Source organism: Geotrypetes seraphini, chromosome 6, assembly GCF_902459505.1.
Source record: "Geotrypetes seraphini chromosome 6, aGeoSer1.1, whole genome shotgun sequence".
Classification (NCBI taxonomy): Eukaryota; Metazoa; Chordata; class Amphibia; order Gymnophiona; family Dermophiidae; genus Geotrypetes; species Geotrypetes seraphini.
This window is the reverse complement of record NC_047089.1, coordinates 22,526,216-22,545,408: the sequence shown is the minus strand read 5'-3', so window position 1 is coordinate 22,545,408 and position 19,193 is coordinate 22,526,216. Positions and strand designations below refer to the sequence as shown.

At 45.6% G+C, this 19,193-nt stretch overlaps 1 protein-coding gene across 1 annotated transcript in view; it reads left to right on the top strand.

The window, feature by feature from the left end:
• Positions 1-19,193, top strand: part of ME3 (malic enzyme 3) — a 204,977-nt gene that overhangs the window by 150,217 nt on the left and 35,567 nt on the right. Inside the window, exon 8 of the mRNA XM_033949442.1 lies at positions 2,098-2,207. Within this exon, the coding sequence (XP_033805333.1) occupies positions 2,098-2,207 (110 nt within the window). The remainder of the gene's footprint in view (positions 1-2,097; positions 2,208-19,193) is intronic.

Here is a 19,193-nt window from a genome sequence, read left to right as displayed (position 1 = left end):
AATACTTGTTACAGAAGATAATACATATAACGGAAGATAATGCATTTAACAGAGGTAATACATGTTAACTCGATCGGTTGAATCGGGTGTAGTGTAGCAGAATTACAGTACATTCTAGATCGCAGATAAAAAGATAATATAGGTGGGTATTTCCGAAGTCGTTGATTGGGAGGTCATTGGGTGGCGGTTAGAGTGATGGGAGATATTTTTTGAACAGTAATGTTTTTATTTCTTTGCGGAACTCTTTTATGTCTGTTGTTTTGGTCAGTAATTTTGAGATGTCAGAGTCTATTTTAGCTGCCTGTGTCCCCAGGAGGTTGTTTGATTGTTGTTTGATTCATTCCCAGTCCTTTGGAAGGAAGAGGGGATAAAATATTTAGGTATTATGATTCAAAAAACTTTGGAAGACTCAATGACAGTAAATGAAAAATCTTTATTGCTGAAAGTCAAAGAAATGTGTGAACATTGGAACCCATTACATCTTTCTTGGTGGGGGAGAGTCCAAACTGTCAAGATGATTTTGCCTGTAGTTTACTACCAAATAAGTATGTTGCCAATTTATTTTAAGGGGTCATTTTATAAGAAATTGAATGGTATTCTCACTAAATTTATTTGGCTGGGTAAAACTGCTGGAATTGCTTTAGTATTTTTGCAAAAACCAATTGTGGCGGGTGGGGTAAATTTCCCAAATCTTTATAGATACCATCAAGCTTTTATTATGCGGTAGGGTATGTATTGGATCCTTCCTGAGATCTTGGAACATCTCCCGGATTGGCTTTATTTAGAATGGCAACTCAAGTCCCCATTACAATTATGATATGTTTTGAGTATCAAATTACCCAGAATTTATAAGAACAATAGTATTCTTTTAGCTACTTGGAAAACCTTACAATTTATGAATAATTTAACATCTGAACCGATACAACATGTCAATCCTTGTGATTGAACTCTAAGATTCAAATTGGCGAGTCTAAGGTCCTCTGGAGGCATTGGCTGCAGGCGGGCATATGTACTTTAGATGATGTTTTATCAAATGGGAAAATGCTTGATTTTTCACGACTGCAACAATCATTTGGTATTTCAAAGTCTCAAGCATAGAAGTGGTTGCAGTTGAAGCAATTTTAAAAATCAGTATAGCGTGCCAGGCCTGTGCTTCCAGACAGACTTGCTAGGGCATCAGGCAGCCAAGTGGTATAAATTAATATCTGAAATTTTGAACAAGAAACAAAAAACTAGTCTAAAAGACATTTGGATCATTGAGATTAAACAACAGATTTCTGCTACTCAATGGCCACGAATTTGGTCTTGGAGGATGAGATGTACAGCGTCAGCATTTATGAGACAAACTTGGTATTTTTTTGTTACATAGAATTTTTTGAACAAGAGTTCATTTGCATAAGTTAGATAGTTCTAAATCTAACAGATGCTGGCACTGTCATCTTGAAATAGGGACATTGGATCATCTGTTGTTCTATTGTCCTTTAATACTTAATTTTTGGAAGTCAATATGGGGACATATTAATACCATACTGGATTCAGCGATTCAGTTAACCTAAGATGAAGTCATCTGTGGGACATTATTGCATATTGAACCGCTGTTGGACCGATATAAATGCCGGCTTTTCCTTATTATGACCAGGATAGCCACGCAAATGGTTACTCACAATTGGCAAAATTGGGATCACCTTAGTTTTCCTTTTTGGTGGGTGAATTTATGCTTATGCTACAGGTATGAGAAAATGAATGCTGACATGTTGGGGCATAATAATTTATTCAGATTGGTTTGGGGCCCATTGACGTCTTTTGTTACTTCAATATAGTTGTCTTTTATCTTTAATTTTTCGTTGATATGCACACACATCCAGAGGAGAGTGGGAAGTTGGGAGGGAGGGGGTGGCTATCTCTTTGCTTTGTTTTTATCCTTGATTGAATGTATTGGAAGGGTGGGGGGGATTTATTCTTTGTGTATTGTTATTGATTCATTATAAGTGCTTACTCTGATGATTAATGTATGTATAATGGTCTGCACTTTTTGTTGGCCTTGAAACTTAATAAAGTTTAAAAAAAAAAAAAAGAAATATTGTTTTTCCCTTCTAGATATGGAATTAATTGTCTCATTCAGTTTGAAGATTTTGCCAATTCCAACGCTTTTAGACTTCTTAACAAGTATCGTAACAAGTACTGCACCTTCAACGATGACATTCAAGGTAAAAACCCTTCAGTTACCTATGCCAGATTTTTGAAGATTCTGCAGCAATTATGAGATATATGGGATAAATCTGAATACATTTACATATCAAATAATACACATTTCTATTTTGTTTTAGAAAACACTTTCTAAAATTTCTTGTGTGTTAACTTATTTTATCATTTTGCTGAGAAAGTAGGAGGGAGAAAGCTAGAAGAGAGGAACAAAAGGGGATCTAGAAATGCAAGAGAAAAACGGAGAGAGCATGGATGTGGAGGATGGAAGGGAAAGAAGGGAGGGAGAGAAAAAGAGGGCATCCTGAATCTGGGAGGAGAATCTGGTAATAAAAGAGGGAGAAGGTTAGGGCAGTGATATTGGTGGTGAGGCGAGTGGAGCCAGCGCAGCACCAGAGCTAGCATTTTGAGGGGGAACTACATCCTACTTTGTCTTACCCCTTCCCCCATATCCATCATGGTTCCTCTTCGCGTTGACTCTCAAGACGGAATTGCCACTCCTCCCTACCCTGGCATACACTGTTGCTTCCAACCTTGGGGGGCATCTGCTGCTACTCTCCTCCCGAACCCAGACTTCTCCACCTGACGGCAGATACTCCCCACTCCCAGGAAGCCCCACACACACCCCTCCTCCAAGTCTGTCATTCATCACTGTTTCTATTCCCTGTTTACAACTCTGACCCCCTCAGTCACTCACGATTCTCCTCCACCCACTTCAGTCCCTTCATTCTGCCTCACTCCTGGTTCCCCAACACACACTCTATTGCACCTTCAATCTCACTGGCCCCCTCACACACAACCTAGCCTCCCCCATCCCTGTACAAACTCTTCCTCCTTTTCATATCTTTACTCTTGTCTCCTTTTCTTCATACTTACCCCCATGTACCCCTTCTTCTCTTGCACATTCAAAATACTGAAGGGAATAGACTTAGTAGATAAAGACAGGTTGTTCACCCTCTCCAAGGTAGGGAGAACAAGAGGGCACAAGGTAAGGAGAACGAGAGGGCACTCTCTAAAGTTAAAAGGGGACAGATTCCGTACAAACGTAAGGAAGTTCTTCTTCACCCGGAGAGTGGTAGAAATATGGAACGCTCTTCCGGAGTCTGTTATAGGGGAAAACACCCTCCAGGGATTCAAGACAAAGTTAGACAAGTTCCTGGTGAACCAGAACGTACGCAGGTAAGGCTAATCTCAGTTAGGGCACTGGTCCTTGACCTACGGGCCGCCACGGGAGTGGATTGCTGGGCACGATGGACCACTGGTCTGACCCAGCAGCGGCATTTCTTATGTTCTTATGTACCTCCCCTTCTGTTCTCTATGATCTCTTCACTCACCTTTCTGTCTCAACTTTTTACAAGAAAGACAAAGGCACTGAAGCACTCTGGGCCGTGTTCTCCTCTGCCGTTGAGGCTCTGTATGGTCCACTTTGAACATAGGACACCGTAGTACTGCGCAGTTCAAAGCATAATACTTGGGGACCATGCAGCAGAGGAGGAGGATGAACCCAAGGTGTCACAGTGCCACTCTTTTTGGGTAGAAGGGTCTGGAAGAGCAGTTGATGCGTCCACCACTCTCTGACAGCAGAGATGAAAGGCATGGCCCAAGATGATGCACTGCACGGAATGGGGGTGGGGGGAGAGAGGGAAAATGAGACAGTCTATTCTTGCTACTATAAATGTTCCTCCTACTGCCACTGTCCAGACTGGTTTCTCATGGTAATTCTGCAGGGATTAGGGAAATTCCATAGGAAGGGCTGCATTTTGTGTTCCTTCCTGCAGCTGTGAAATTGTTGGAAACCTGGGATCCTGACACATGTTGTTATGGCCTTGTCTTTTATTTGTTTAAACCAGGGGAGGTTTGAGGTAGTGAGGGAGACAATTAAACTTAGTCATTGCTATAAGAATTTTAGTCTTTGAAATCTTTGTCATAGTTGCCCATAATAATCTCCTGCAAAAACCTTCACATAAGTAATAGCAGATGATGCAGTTTCTAATAGAATCCAAGTGCACGTGACTCTGCAGTGCACATAAGGCTAGCTTGAAAAAAAATTAATAAACCAAGCTTCCAGGTGAATTCCTGAACTAATTTTTTATGCAGTGCATCCAGGCAATTATTTGTAGTCTCAGGTATAGGATTTATTATTTGCATATTGGAAAATTTCAATGAACTACCATACAATAGACACAGATCTAGCCTTTGACTCAGGCTGAGGAATTGTGGTATGAGAGATCCAGATTTTGGATGCCCCATTCATTACAGCAAGTCGGACCTGGACGCTTGATGTGCTCACGCCAAGGAAAATGTAAAGACGGCTGCAGTGGCAGGCATCCCTATTAGCTAATGAGGGGCAGTGAAGATGTACTTCAGAGGAGGTATCCCTCCAGCCTTTCAGAGCAGCAAGGTTTCTCGGAGCAAAGCAGACATGCTGTCTGAGAAAATGGAAAGATGCCAACAAAAAGTGCAATACAGTTTACATACAAATAATAATAATCAAATAAGCACTTATAAACAATCAGAATCTATACAAAAGATAAAAATTCCCTCCCCCATTCATCATTACCATCAGAAATAATACCAAAACAAAAGATATATCCCCCTCCCGCTCCCCTCCCCCCCTTCCCCCCCCCCTCCCGGGGTGTGTGGGTGCAATACAATGGAAAATAAAGATAAAGGGCAACTATAACAAATCTACAAAAGACGTCAATGGACCCCAAAACACTCTGAATATCTTATTATGCCCCAGCAAGTCAGCATTCATTTTCTCATACTTATAAGTTAAGCATAAGCTCGGCCACCAGAAAGGAAAACTAAAGCGATCCCAATTCTTCCAATTGCGAGTAATCATTTGCATGGCTGTCCCGGTCATAATTAGGAAAAGTTTATAGATGGAGGGATAAACTGGGGGAAAGGCAGAAGCAATTACACAGCATCTTCAGCTCCAGCCAGTCCGTGCTCTTCTGCACTCCTGTTCACTGTCTTGTGTGTCAAATTTATCTCATTTTAGGAAAGTCTTGTTTTGCCATCATCCCTTATTCATCTTCGCATGTTTTAAGATCTGCTCAACAAAATTGTCTGGTGTTTCCTGGCTTGGATGCAGTTTTTCCAATCGATATTTAGTGTGAGTTCAGCTACTCTGCGAAATACCCTTCCATCATTTCCAAGATTAAAACTCTCAAATTTCAAATGTTAGGCTGATTTGGAAAACATTTTTCTTCCAAATAGCTTTTTTGATTCTCAAACAGATTTTTTTGTTGTTGTTATTGTTGGAGAGGGGCCTGTATGGGTCCAGAATTTAGGATAAATGACAGCATGGTATGTTATATTTTCCTTTAAGATGATTATTTTATTACTTTAAATAATGATAATTTCTATAGCACTACTAGATGTACACAGCACTGTACACATTATAATCAGATACTTTCTCTGTTCCTAATGGGCTCACAATCTAAGGTGTGTTTGGACTTAGGGCAATGCAGGGTTAAGTGATTTGTCCAAGGTCACAAGGAGCTGCGGCGGTGGGGGGGGAATCAAACCCAGTCCCCTAACCATTAGACTACTCCTCTACTTCAATTATAACCACCTTGTCACCTTTATTTTTATTATATGTTTTAAGTACAGTCAAACTTTGGTTTGTGAGTAACATGGTTTGCGAGTGTTTTGCAAGACGACCAAAACAGGACTAAACCGAGCGTTGACTCGATATGGGAGCTCCCACCCCACCAGGACTGTGGAGTTGGTAGATAAATGTTCTGACTCCTCGGTTTTTTGTACTTCAGACTCCGACTCCAGATACCCGAAATTTACTCCGACTCCACAGCACTGGTTAATTTTCAGATCGTTAAAATGGAATGTCAAGTTGAGAGAAATGAGCATTTTCGACACCACCTTCTTTTTGCTTTTAATCAAGGTTCTAAGGCCGCAGAAGCTGCTCGCAACATTTGTGCTGTGTATATAGTGGGTGCTGTAGCTGAAAGAATCGCTCGTGATTGGTATGCCAAGTTCATAAATGTTCCGACTCCGACTCCTCAGTTTTTTGTACTTCTGACTCCGACTCTGACTCCAGGCACCCGAAATTTCCTCCGACTCCGACTCCACAGCCCTGCACCCCACCCCTGAGAACCGACTTCCCCACCCCGCCCGCAACTCAAACCCTTACCTTGACCGTACAGGACACCGGCACGCAGCACCAACCCATAGGACGTGCCGGTGCTGAAAAGCCTGCCGCTGATCTCTGCTGGGCTGCTGCGGGGCCTTGAGCATCTTTCCGAGATTCTCGGTTTCTCCGAGAATCTCAGAGAGAATGGGAGCCAGAAGGCCTTGAGCATGCACAGATGCTCAAGGCCCCGCAGCAGCCCAGCAGAGATTAGTGGCAGGCGTGGCAGGCTCTTTCGGCACCGGCATGTCCTGTGGATTGGTGCTGCGTGCCGGTGTCTTGTCCGCTCGAGGTAAGGGTTTGGGCTGGAGGGGGGGGGAAGCCGGTTCCTGGGATTGGATGGAGTGGAAGCACGCCAGTGGCCTCGGGAAGGGAGGGTCTTTTAGGGATGTGGAACGAATCATCCGATTTTCCCTTACTTTGTATGGGGAAAGTCTCTGTGATATACGAGCACTTTGGTTTACGAGCATGCTTCTGGAACGAAATATGCTCGCAAACCGAAGTTCCACTGTATATGATTTTATTGTAAACTACTTAGATGGTTGTCTCCAAAGTAGGGAAAGGATGGAATGAAGAATTCCTAATTTTAATGTTATTTGTACTGAAGATATGTGTGGTGCTCTCTCTATCTTCTGCATCTCTTTAGTGCTTTCTTGAAAACCTCTTTAAAACCACGGCAGTGTGTACATCTAGGGATTTAGTAACCTACTGGGAAAAACTGCGTGGGCACAGGAGTTAGCAGATGAGAAGGCTACGTTTGCTTCCAGTGGCAACAATTCAAAAGCGTTCAGTGGGTGGCAGGCAGTTATATTTGCTGGAGAAACTTGGCTACAAACTGTGCAAAAGGCTCTTGGGACTTGAGAGAGAAGTCCTAGTTTTATCAAAAACAAACCTTAGCAGAGAGAGCGAGTCTCTATAGTAGTCTAGTCATTTAGTTCTATATGAGGCGGTGCTGAAAAGTCCTCAGCCCATATATAAAATCTGGGAGATAATGCCTGTATTTGGGTAACCTTCGTTTCTAGGGGCAGGGTTAGGAAAGAGTTTACATTTGTGTGCATGCTTTTCAAAATTCAAATGTATGTGCATATTTGACCTCAAAATTATGCATGCAAATTAGGAGGTATAAGTATGGATGCAGGTATCCTGGAGTTTTCTTCAAAGTGAAGGGTCAAATGTGACCCATCTCTGCTTCCCTCCCGCCTCCCGTCTCGTGGGAACTCACAGCAGCCATTTATGTTTGCGGCTCTGCTTGGGGCAGGACCACAGGATGATCGCTGCTGCTCCGCTTCACCACTAGACCACCAGGCTTTAAAAAGTAAGCTGTGGAGGGGTCCAGGGTTAGGGTTAGGGAGGAGTGGGTCAGAGTCCGCCCTAAAGTTATTCACGGTCTGGCTTTGCCACTAACCCTCGCGAATATGGAGGGAGGAGTTTAAAATAATTGGTTGAATGATGTTAAGTCTCGATTCTACTAGAGCATTAGAGAGAATCTCGATATAAAAACTGCACCTCCACTTCTGCTACATATATTCATTCACATTGCCCCAAATATAGTGCTGTGCTTATTTTCGCTTAGAACATACTATCCAAAAATAAATTCAGATTGTGTTGTCAACTTAGGAACAGTAAGATGGGCCTTCTGCTACCAGACACTTTGCAAAGTAACACAGAAACCCGCATAATGTAATGTAATTTATTTCTTATATACCGCTAAACTCCGTTAGGATTCTAAGCGGTTTACAGAAAATAGACAATAGGGTGCATTAAAATTATAAGTAATATAGGTTTACAGAGAAATATACATTAAAGGATACAATAAAAATAAGATAAATAAATAAAGAATAGGTACTTTGAAATTCCCTTACTGTCCCGAAGGCTCACAATCTAACTAAAGTACCTAAGAACAAACAAATTAGTAAAATAATAGAGAGGAAAATAAAGATAGAGGAAAAAATTGAGATATAAAGCATCCTAACAAGAATACATGGAACTCTCAATACCATACTGTTAAAAACAAAACGTACATTCCAAAATAATAATGTAATGGAAAGAAACTAATTAAATAGAAAATAATTTTAAAGATAGAGAGAATCAACATAGCACACAAAGCTATAACTCCCAGAACCAAAACTGCAACAGCCTTTACCTGTTAAGACAGCACTGTAAAGATTACACCAAGCCCAGAACGCTACTATTTGGAAAGCAGAACAAGAACCGCTATTGAACCTTTCCAATCCTGTTTTCCACTATTCTCCGTCTTCCTATTCACACAATCACCCACCCTGCTGGTCCCCCACTGCCATCCTGCAGAGTCGCTGCATTTTCACTAATTTCTTCTAACATTTTTTTTTTTTTTAGCAAAACCGTTATGCAACAAGGTAACATTTCATATTTCCCCCCCAAAATCTTTTACATACGTTACATAAGAAGCGCCATCTCCGGATCAGACCTTCGGTCCATCAAGTCCGGCGATCCGCACACGTGGAGGCCCAGCCAGGTGTACACCTGACGTAATTTTAGTCACCCATATCTCTCTATGCCTCTCGTAAGGAGATGTGTATCTAGTTTGCTTTTAAATCCTAGGACGGTGGATTCCGCAATAACCTCCTCTGGGAGAGCATTCCAGGTGTCCACCACTCGTTGCGTGAAGCAGAACTTCCTGATATTTGTCCTGGACTTGTACCTCCCCAGCTTCAGTCCATGTCCTCTTGTCCATGTTACATTGGACATTGTAAATAACTTTTCCTGCTCTGTTTTGTTGATTCCTTTCAGTATTTTGAAAGTCTTGATCATATCCCCTCTCAGTCTCCTCTTCCCAAGGGAGAACAATCCCAGTCTCCTAAGTCGTTCCTCGTATTCCAAGTTCTCCATACCTTTAACCAGCTTTGTTGCTCGTCTCTGCACCCTCTCCAGCAGTTTTATATCCTTCTTTAGGTTGGGAGACCAATGTTGGACACAGTATTCCAAGTGTGGCCTGATCATCTAATATAATAAAATGCTAGGCCGCGCATGCGCACTTCCTATGTGTGCGCCGGTTTTCCGTGAGCTGTAGCGACACATAGGAAGTACGCATGCGCGGCTTACGCTCTGTCCTGCTCCCTGTTGAAAGACGCAGCGTCTCCGTTACACTAACTTTGCCGTCGCCGCCTCTCCGCTCTCTCTCTTCCTCCCCCCCCCCAAGGCGGATGTCTCAAATCAAATCAGAGGATGTGGGTAGCTGACAAGTGCTGTGTCCATCCATGGCCAGCGGCTTACGCGCATGCGCTGGCTTGGCGCACCAGAGGGCAAGATGAAGGGGGTGCGGAGCAGCGCTGGCGGCGGCAGTGTCCGGTAGGGAACACATCCACGAGTCCCCCCTCCCGCATCAACTGCTGCTGCTCCTGTTTGAAGCGGCCTGCTGAGGTTTGCGGCCGGCTGTAGCGAACCTCGCAGGCCGCTCTCCACATGGAGCACGTTCCCTCTGACGCGATTGCGTCAGAGGGAACATGCTACCATATGGAGAGCGGCCTGCGAGGTTCACTACAGCCGTTCGTGAACCTAAGCAGGCCGTTTTGAACAGGAGCGGCAGCGGCGGCAGCAACCATGGGTGGATGGAGGGAGGGGAAGAACGGGAGGGGAAGAGAAAAAGAAGGGCTTTGGAGCAGGCAGGAAAGAGGGCTGCTTTGGGGGGAGGGGTGTGCTGGGGCCAGACAGCAATCGGGGGGAGGAACAGATGGGGGGCCATGAAGCAGGCAGGCATTGCACAACAGGGGGAAAGGGGGCTGCTTTGGGGGGAGAGTTGTGCTGGGGGCAGACAGCAATCGGGGGGAGGGAGGAACAGAAGGGGGGCCACGAAGCAGGCAGGAATTGCACAACAGGGGGAGAGGTAAAAGGGGGCTGCTTTGGCAAGCAGGGGGGTGGGCCAGGGAGACAGACAGAAAGAAAGACGCACAGACAGGGGACCTGGGAGAGACACAAAGAATGACAGACAGACAGCGTCCAGGGAGAGAGACAAATAAAAAAAACAACAACTCACCATACATACAGACATCTACTCTAGCACCCGTTAATGTAATGGGCTTAAAGACTAGTTGCTCTATAAAGCGACATTATAACCCTTTCCGATCTACTCGTGATTCCTTTCTTTATCATGCCTAACATTTTATTTGCTTTCTTTGCCGCTGCCGTGCATTGTGCTGACAGTTTCAGGGTCTGTCTATCAGTACACCCAGGTCTTTATAATGTGGAAAATTGGCTTTTGCATACTCTTACAAAACAGGGCTTGCCTAAACCTTGCTTATGTTTGCTTATTCACAAGGCTTATGGGACAGATTTTGCTTTAACTTGATTGCTTCCATTGTAATCGTTTCAAATATTTAGATCATACCTATGTAAATGGCAATGAGAAAATTAACCAGTGGGACGTCAAAACAAGGTTATCAAAATATTGGTGTCCTCCCCACCCCAAAAAAAAATTGACTCAAGTAACAAAATAGACTGCAGATACCTTGGATTTGGCTTGATTGATAAGCTATTGCAGAAATCCCCAAGGGTTACATAATAATCTCTTTCCAAGTCTCTTATCCGGTATGAATGATAATAAACATCTGGCGTTCTTTTGTAATGTGAGAAAACTTAACTCTCGTTAATTACATGTATAACTGCAAAACGAGTCAAGGAAGATGATGCCATTACTTTTGACAGGATAATCCAAAATATAAGAATGAAAGAAGTTCACTCAAAATATGTCACTTAACTTGCACCTGACGGTTACCCAACCGTTTTCCCTGTTAAGTTTCCTCGGGGGCTGTGACGCTTCTTTGTTCTTAACGCCACACAACAGCCATTTTGCATTGCCTGTAAAAACAGTGAATTGTTACACTGAATATATTTAAAATTTTTTAGGTGGATGAAAAGGTTGCTAAGTGTTCTACATTGAATATATGCAATATAACAATTCATTGTTTTTACAGGCAATACAAAATGGCTGTTGTGGGGCGTTAAGAACAAAGAATAAGTTTCAAGGGTGTTTATATACCGCCTATCAAGGTTTATCTAAGCGGTTTTACAATCAGATGCTCAAGTATTTTCCCTATCTGTCCCGGTGGGCTCACAATCTATCTAACGTACCTGGGGCTTTGGAGGTCTGAGTGACTTGCCCATGGTCACAAGGGGCACAACCCCATGGTGCTGAGGCTGTTTCTCCAACCACTGTGCCACACACTCCTCCATATGATATAAGTTCAGTCTTTTGACCTGTTTTTATTACTTTTAACAGAACATTAGGTAGCCTTTGCATGTAGAAAATGACTTTACATGGGAGCTGTGCATACTATGTTCAGATGTAGAAACAAAAAAAAACAAAAAACCCCAAATCTAACTGATGAATGTGATTTCGAGCTTTTGCTGGAAACGAGATAATATCACTGAGTGTATCATAACCCAGAACACTGCAAACAGTCAAATAATTGAAGCCAACGCCCATCACAGCTGTTATGTTAATATGCAGCAGGGATTTGTATAAAATCCAGAATCATTTAGTTTTTGATTTTTTTTAATTTTTAAATGCAGTAAGGGAATGAGATCAGACATGTGTCTAATTTAACGCTAAATTTCCAAGGGTGTGTGGTCGGGGATCTAATTTCAAAGCTATGTTTCAAATGTTATTTGTGGGGTAATTTTAGAAAGCATTTTCTTCATGTAAAGCATGTTTTGCATACGGAAGAGGACTGATATAAAATCATGCAACTTAATGCTTTTACTGGCAAGATGACATGTACTTAATACTTTCCAGGGAGTATAGTTTGGGCAGAGTAGGAAGAAATGTTTTATTATACTGTAAAATATTTAAGCTCTGGAACTCAGAGTAGGTGGTTACAGCAGTTAGGTTTGGACAAGTTCCTGGAGGAAAAGTCCATAGTCTGCTATTGAGACAGACATGGCGGAAGTCACTGCTTGCCCTCAGATTGGTAGCAAGGAATGTTGCTAGTATTTAGATTTTGCCAGGTATTTGTGACCTGGTTTGGCTTCTGTGGGAATTAGGATACTGGGCTAGATGGACCCAATACGGCTGTTATTATTTTTTTTTCTATATGAGAACATGCAGAGAACCTTTTAGAACAGGTGTACATTTATGCAAAGCATATGTGGGCTTCTGGGGCTATTCTCGTCTATTTTTATAAAGGCACATAACATCCTTTTATTAAATTATCCCTTTAGATTGGAATGACTTTTCCGAGATTAATAGCCATTTTCTAGTTTGAAGTTTTCCCCATTCAGATGTTTTTATAAATCACAGTCTTCCGTATCCTCCCTGCCAGACCAGTTCAGATGAGTGGGTTATTCCCCCTGTCAGTAGATGGAGCCAGAGAAAAACAGGTCAGAACAGACTTTGTTCCTCTTTATAGGGAGCTGGTGCTGCCTTCAGCTCCTCATTATTTCTCTGATTCCAGTAAATGGTAGACACTTAGCCTGGTACTGAAACTATAAGAACCCAAGCACAGTACCGGGTAAAGCTTTGGATTCTTGCCCAGAAATAGCTAAGAAGAAAAAAATAAATTAAAAAATTAAAAAAAATGTAAATTGAATCAGGTTGGGCAGACTGGATGGACCATTCGGGTCTTTATTTGAAGCAGCCTGCTGAGGTTTGCGGCCGGCTAATTGCGTCAGAGGGAACATGCTACCATATGGAGAGCGGCCTGCGAGGTTCACTACAGCCGTTCGTGAACCTAAGCAGGCAGCTTTGAACAGGAGCAGCAGCGGCGGAAGCAACCATGGGTGGATGGAGGGAGGGGAAGAACGGGAGGGGAGGCAAGAAAGAAGGGCTATGGAGCAGGCAGGAAAGAGGGCTGCTTTGGGGGGAGGGGTGTGCTGGGGCCAGACAGCAATCGGGGGGAGGAACAGATGGGGGGCCATGAAGCAGGCAGCCATTGCACAACAGGGGGAGAGGTGAAAGGGGGCTGCTTTGGCAAGCAGGGGGGGGGGGGGCCAGGGAGACAGACAGAAAGAAAGACGCACAGACAGGGGACCTGGGAGAGACACAAACACAAAGAATGACAGACAGACAGCGTCCAGGGAGAGAGACAAATAAAAAAAACAACAACAACACACCATACATACAGACATCTACTCTAGCACCCGTTAATGTAACGGGCTTAAAGACTAGTTCATAAATAATGAGTCAGAACTCGGAAAACCATTGCCCATCACTGGGAGGCAGCTGCAAACTCTGGCTCTGTTCTTTGGGATCTGCAAAGTACCTCTGAGTAACCTAAAATGGCCATTGTCAGAGCTGGAATGCTGGGTTTGTTGGACCTTTCGTATAATCTGAGCGCCAGCTGCTTATCACCCTGCTTTAATTCTTGTAAGTAAACACTCTTGATATAAGCCAGAGCAGCAAGCTGTGATAAATCTGAAGATGTGCTTGTTTCTATCAAAACCAGATTTGAAAGAAAAAAAAAAAAATACAGCTTAATGCACGCAAGCCTTACTGAGTGTTCCAGAAAACACATTCGCATTTATAGTTGTCAGTCTGAAACAGGAACAGTCTTTGGCAAAATGTTCAATAAATTGGCCATTGGAAAAGTAAACTTCTAGGGTCAAATTCTGTAAATGGTGTCCCAATTGTAGGCAGCCAACTGCTGCCTAACCAGCCAATCGGGACGCACGTTTTTTTAAAAAAAACATCCCGAGGCAGGCCGCCTATATTGTAGGCGCCTCCGGAAGCCTAGGGAAGGTGTGTAGACCCACCTAAGCTCGCCTAATGCTGGGCGTGCCTTCACACAGAAGTAGCCTTAGGCAATCCTACAATATAGGCCAACAAATTGCTGGCCTACATTTCAAGAAGACGCGGCAAGGGATCTCCCTGCCATGATAAGTTTAGCAGCCGCGGCAACCCGTCCCTCCCACACCACAAAGATGACCGGCAGGAGGGATGCCGAGTCCCTCCTGCTGGAACCCCACCCCTCCTGAACATCGCCAGCAGGAGGGATGCGCAGTCCCTCCTGCCAGACCTCCCCTACACCCTCCAGAACATCGTTGACAGGAGGAATGCCCAGTCCCTCCTGCCGCAAACCCCCACACCCCTGAACATCACCGGCAGGAGGGATGCCCAGTCCATCCTGCTAGAACCCTCCCACCTCCTCCCGAACATTGCTGGCATCTCCCCACCCCATAATGCTATACCCAGACTCCCCCCAGCCCTGTGAACCCACCCCTAGCTCCCCTGGAACCCCCCTGCCTTATATTGATGGCCGGCCGGAGGCATCTTTCCTGCCTCCAACTGGCTGGCCCATCCTCGTATGTATGGTGGGCCTGCCCCTTTCCGGTGCATCATGGGATATACTGGGGAGGAGCCTTTGGCCCTGATTGGCCTAGGCACTTAAGGAAGGGGCCTTAGGCTCCTGAGCCAACCAGAATCATAGGCCCCTCTTGCAGTGCATTCTGGGATGCACTAGGAGTGGCCTAAGATTCTGATTGGCCAGATCCCTTATGCCACCTCCCATGGGATAAACATTAGGGGTCTGGGCCAATCAGGGCCTAAGGCCCCTCCCCAGTGCATCCCACGATGCACCGGGAAGAGGCAGGCCTGCCATTCATGCAGAGGCAGACCAGCCAGCTGGAGGCAAGAAGGATGCCTCCAGCCGGCCATCATTATAAGGTAGGGGGGTTCCGGGGGAGCTGGAGAGGGTCCGGGGGGGTGGAGGAGGGGGAGTCTGGGAGGGTGGGCTGGGGAGGGTCCGGCGAGGGTGTGTGAGTTTATGGGGTGGGGGAATGCTGGTAATGTTCGGGAGGGGGTAGGAGGGTTCTGGCAGGAGGGACTGCTGGTGATGTTTGGGGGGGGAGTTCCAGCAGGAGGGATTGGGCATCCCTCCTGCCAGTACTCTTTGTGGGGGGGGGAGCGGGTTGTCACTAAACTTATGGCAGGGCAATCCCTTGCCATGATAAGCTCTGTAACAATCTGATTCTCCTACTGGCACCTGTGACATGGACACCGGTTAGAGAATTGTGGTATTAGGCAGGCTTAGGCATCTGTCCATGAGGACACACGCGATTCTATATAGGATGCCCATGTGCGATTCTCAAAAGCCGCTTAGGCGACTTCTGAGACTGAGCGTCCTGTACAGAATCTGGCCCTTAATGTTTTAGCTGTTTCATTTGAGCAGAGTGGTTTCCGTTGTGAAAGAAAATTGGAAAAGAGGAGAAAAATGCAACAGGGAAAAATGTCAGACATTATCTTTACGCAAAGCATTAGCCTAAAACTTAGCTAGTGAAGTTGTGTTTTTTTGAACGTCATTTCGCACTATTGGTTCAGACGTTGGTGTTACCTCAACTTGATTACTGCAATTCTTTATATTTGAACTTAACATCAAAACTGATCAAAAAATTGCAGTTGCTCCAGAATACTGTGGTTAGATTAATTTTTGTTCAAAAAAGTTATGGAAGTTTTGCATTAGCGTATAAGAATCTTCATTGGTTATGAGTGGAGAGGCAAATTAAATTTAAATCAGCTTTCATAGTTCACCGTATATTACAGACTGACTCTTCAGCTAATCTGATTTTGGTTTTTTCTCATTTGTATTATTCTTCCGCCAGATTATGTGGTACTTTATTACTACATTTTTCACAGAGTAGCGGAGTTACGGTATAAACGACAGCTCAATTCCTCTTTTGCTTACGCTGCCATTACAATTTGGAATAATCTACCGGCGAGAAGGAAGCCACAGCAGCCGCGTGGCAGAAGAAAGAAGCAGCAACAGCTTCTTTGCAGCAGCTTCTGGCAGCCGGGAGAGGAGCAGAGCGGCGGTGAGGAGCGGGTAGCGGCGAGAGTTAGCTCCGCCCACCCGCGTCACCAGCCGCGACACCAAGCGCCCGGACTCCCCCTTAAGAGAAGGGAGCCGGCGAGAAGGAAGCCACAGCAGCCGCGTGGCAGAAGAAAGAAGCAGCAACAGCTTCTTTGCAGCAGCTTCTGGCAGCCGGGAGAGGAGCAGAGCGGCGGTGAGGAGCGGGTAGCGGCGAGAGTTAGCTCCGCCCACCCGCGTCACCAGCCGCGACACCAAGCGCCCGGACTCCCCCTTAAGAGAAGGGAGCCGGCGAGAAGGAAGCCACAGCAGCCGCGTGGCAGAAGAAAGAAGCAGCAACAGCTTCTTTGCAGCAGCTTCTGGCAGCCGGGAGAGGAGCAGAGCGGCGGTGAGGAGCGGGTAGCGGCGAGAGTTAGCTCCGCCCACCCGCGTCACCAGCCGCGACACCAAGCGCCCGGACTCCCCCTTAAGAGGGGGGGTGCCAACGGCGCGCGGCCGTTCGGCGCGCAGCGAAGGCGAGCGGCAAAGGCGCTCGCCTTAGCGAGAGCGCCTTTGCGAAGGAGCCTTAGAAGGAGCCCAGGCAGCCCAGCAGCGAATCCTAAATTTCTAACTAAATTTCTAACTTTAAAAAAAAAAAAAAAAAAAAAAAAAATATACTCTCTAACTCTCTTTTTCCTTTTCTAATTACTGACAGGCAGACCTAATTCACTTGAAATGGCAGGGAGGACTAGAAGCGCCAAGGCTACAATCAAATCCAGCATTCCAGTCACCATGGGGACCCCGGAGGAGATCACAGACGGCGTAAGAAGGGAGGAGGACTCAGGACGGTGGACAGAGGTCTCCGTGCAGACCGAATCCACCCCCTGGCACTACACTACAGTCTCCACGCAGACAGAGGAGGCTGCTCAGCTGGATGGAGCCCTCATGCAGGAACTGTGGAGTCTCAGGGAGGAGGTGGTTCGCCTGAGAAGCATCCGAGAGGATGAAGCCTACATCGACGGAGTCGTTCAGGAGTTGTCCCAAATTACAGAGCAGACCCACGACAAGTCCATTCTCGAGACGCCCAAATCATCAGCTTTGAAACCAACATTTGGGATACAGGAAATGGCTGGCGGCAATGACACCTGGCAGTTGGTAACCTCTTCCACAGGTAAACATAGAAGATCCCCCCCCCCTCTTTCATTTTCTTCATCCTCTTCTTTTTCTTCCCAACAGGCCAACCCTACATCAACCCCTCAACTCGTCCTGAAGAATAGATTCCAGATTCTTCAGGAAGAAGCTGCCGACAAGGTACAGGAGCAGGCCCAGCACGAAGAACTCGAAGAACAGGAGCAGGCCCAACACGCAACCCCATCTGCTGACCGATTTCCCCCTCCACAGCGGAAGAAGCGCAGAGTTATAGTCATTGGGGACTCCATGCTGAGGGGCACCGAGGGACCAATCTGCAGACCGGATGCACACTCAAGAGAGGTTTGCTGTCTGCCTGGAGCCAAAATATGGGACGTCACCTCCAGCCTGGGTAAACTACTTACACCTCATGACCATTTTCCTATGCTTCTTATCCATATAGGTACGAATGACACTGCCAGGAACACCCCGGAGACCATCACCAGAGACTTCGGAGCCTTGGGTGAGAGGCTGAAGCAGACAAGTGCGCAGGTGGTCTTCTCATCAATCCTACCAGTTAGAGGCAAGGGAAGAGCCAGAGATGAATGCATCCGGAGAACGAACGAATGGCTACGAGGATGGTGTCGAGATATGAACTTCGGATTCCTGGATCATAGAGAGGCACTGCAGGGACTACAGGGACCAGACGGACTTCATTTGACCAGCAGAGGTAAGAACATCTTCGGACACCGACTAGCCCGCCTGCTTCACAGGGCTTTAAACTAGGTAAGTTGGGGGAGGGGACCCACTCATATACTGGTGTGGAAAGGAACTATTCTGATGGGACGAATCGACACTCTATCTCCGAGGTAAGGACACAATTTGCAAACAATTCTCTAGGAGCTACACAGACTCAGTCAGGAATAGCCTTACAGGGACTCAACAAACGCAAAGGGTGGAGGGCCATGTATGTTAATGCACACAGTTTAGGCAATAAAATTCTAGAACTGGAAACTGAAATTAGGGATGCCAACCTGGACGTGGTGGCAATATCCGAGACTTGGTTCACGGACGCACATGGGTGGGATATGGCTATACCGGGGTACAATCTACTTCGTCAGGACAGGAAGGGCAGGTTAGGTGGAGGGGTAGCACTATACATTAAAGAGGGCATCAAAACCACCAGGATCACTGATGTCAAGTATACCGGGGAGTCCCTCTGGATAAACCTGGCAAGAGGTGGCAAAAAATGCCTGTATCTTGGTGTCGTATACAGACCTCCAAGACAACCGGAAGACATGGACGCAGAATTAATTGAAGACATAGAGAATATAACTCTACGGGGCGACACTGTACTGCTAGGAGACTTCAACATGCCAGATGCAGACTGGAACACATTTTCAGCAACAACCAGCAGCAGCAGGAGGCTTTTGACCTCCATAAAAGGAGTACATCTCAGACAAATGGTAACGGAGCCCACTAGGGCCCAGGCGATCCTAGACCTGGTACTCACCAACGGGGAAAGCGTCTCAGAGGTCGCGGTAGGAGATACGCTAGCCTCCAGCGACCATAACATGGTATGGTTCAACCTTGGGAAAGGATCCCCTAAATCAATTACAAAAACAAAGGTGCTCAAATTCCGGGACACCGACTTCGCACGCATGGGAGATTTCGTTCATCAGACGCTGCAGGATCAAGCAGAGACCGGCAATGTGGAAACTATGTGGTCGTACCTGAAATCATCTATACACGAAGCAACTAATCGCTACATAAAATCAGTAGATAAAAGACAAAGAAACAACAAACCCCAATGGTTCACTGAAGAGATCTCGCACCTCATTAAGGAGAAAAAAAAAGCATTTCTTTCCTACAAACGTACGCAGAGAAAAGAAACTAAAGCAGAATATAAGACCAGATCTGCGGCGGTCAAAAGAGCAGTTAGGGAGGCCAAACTT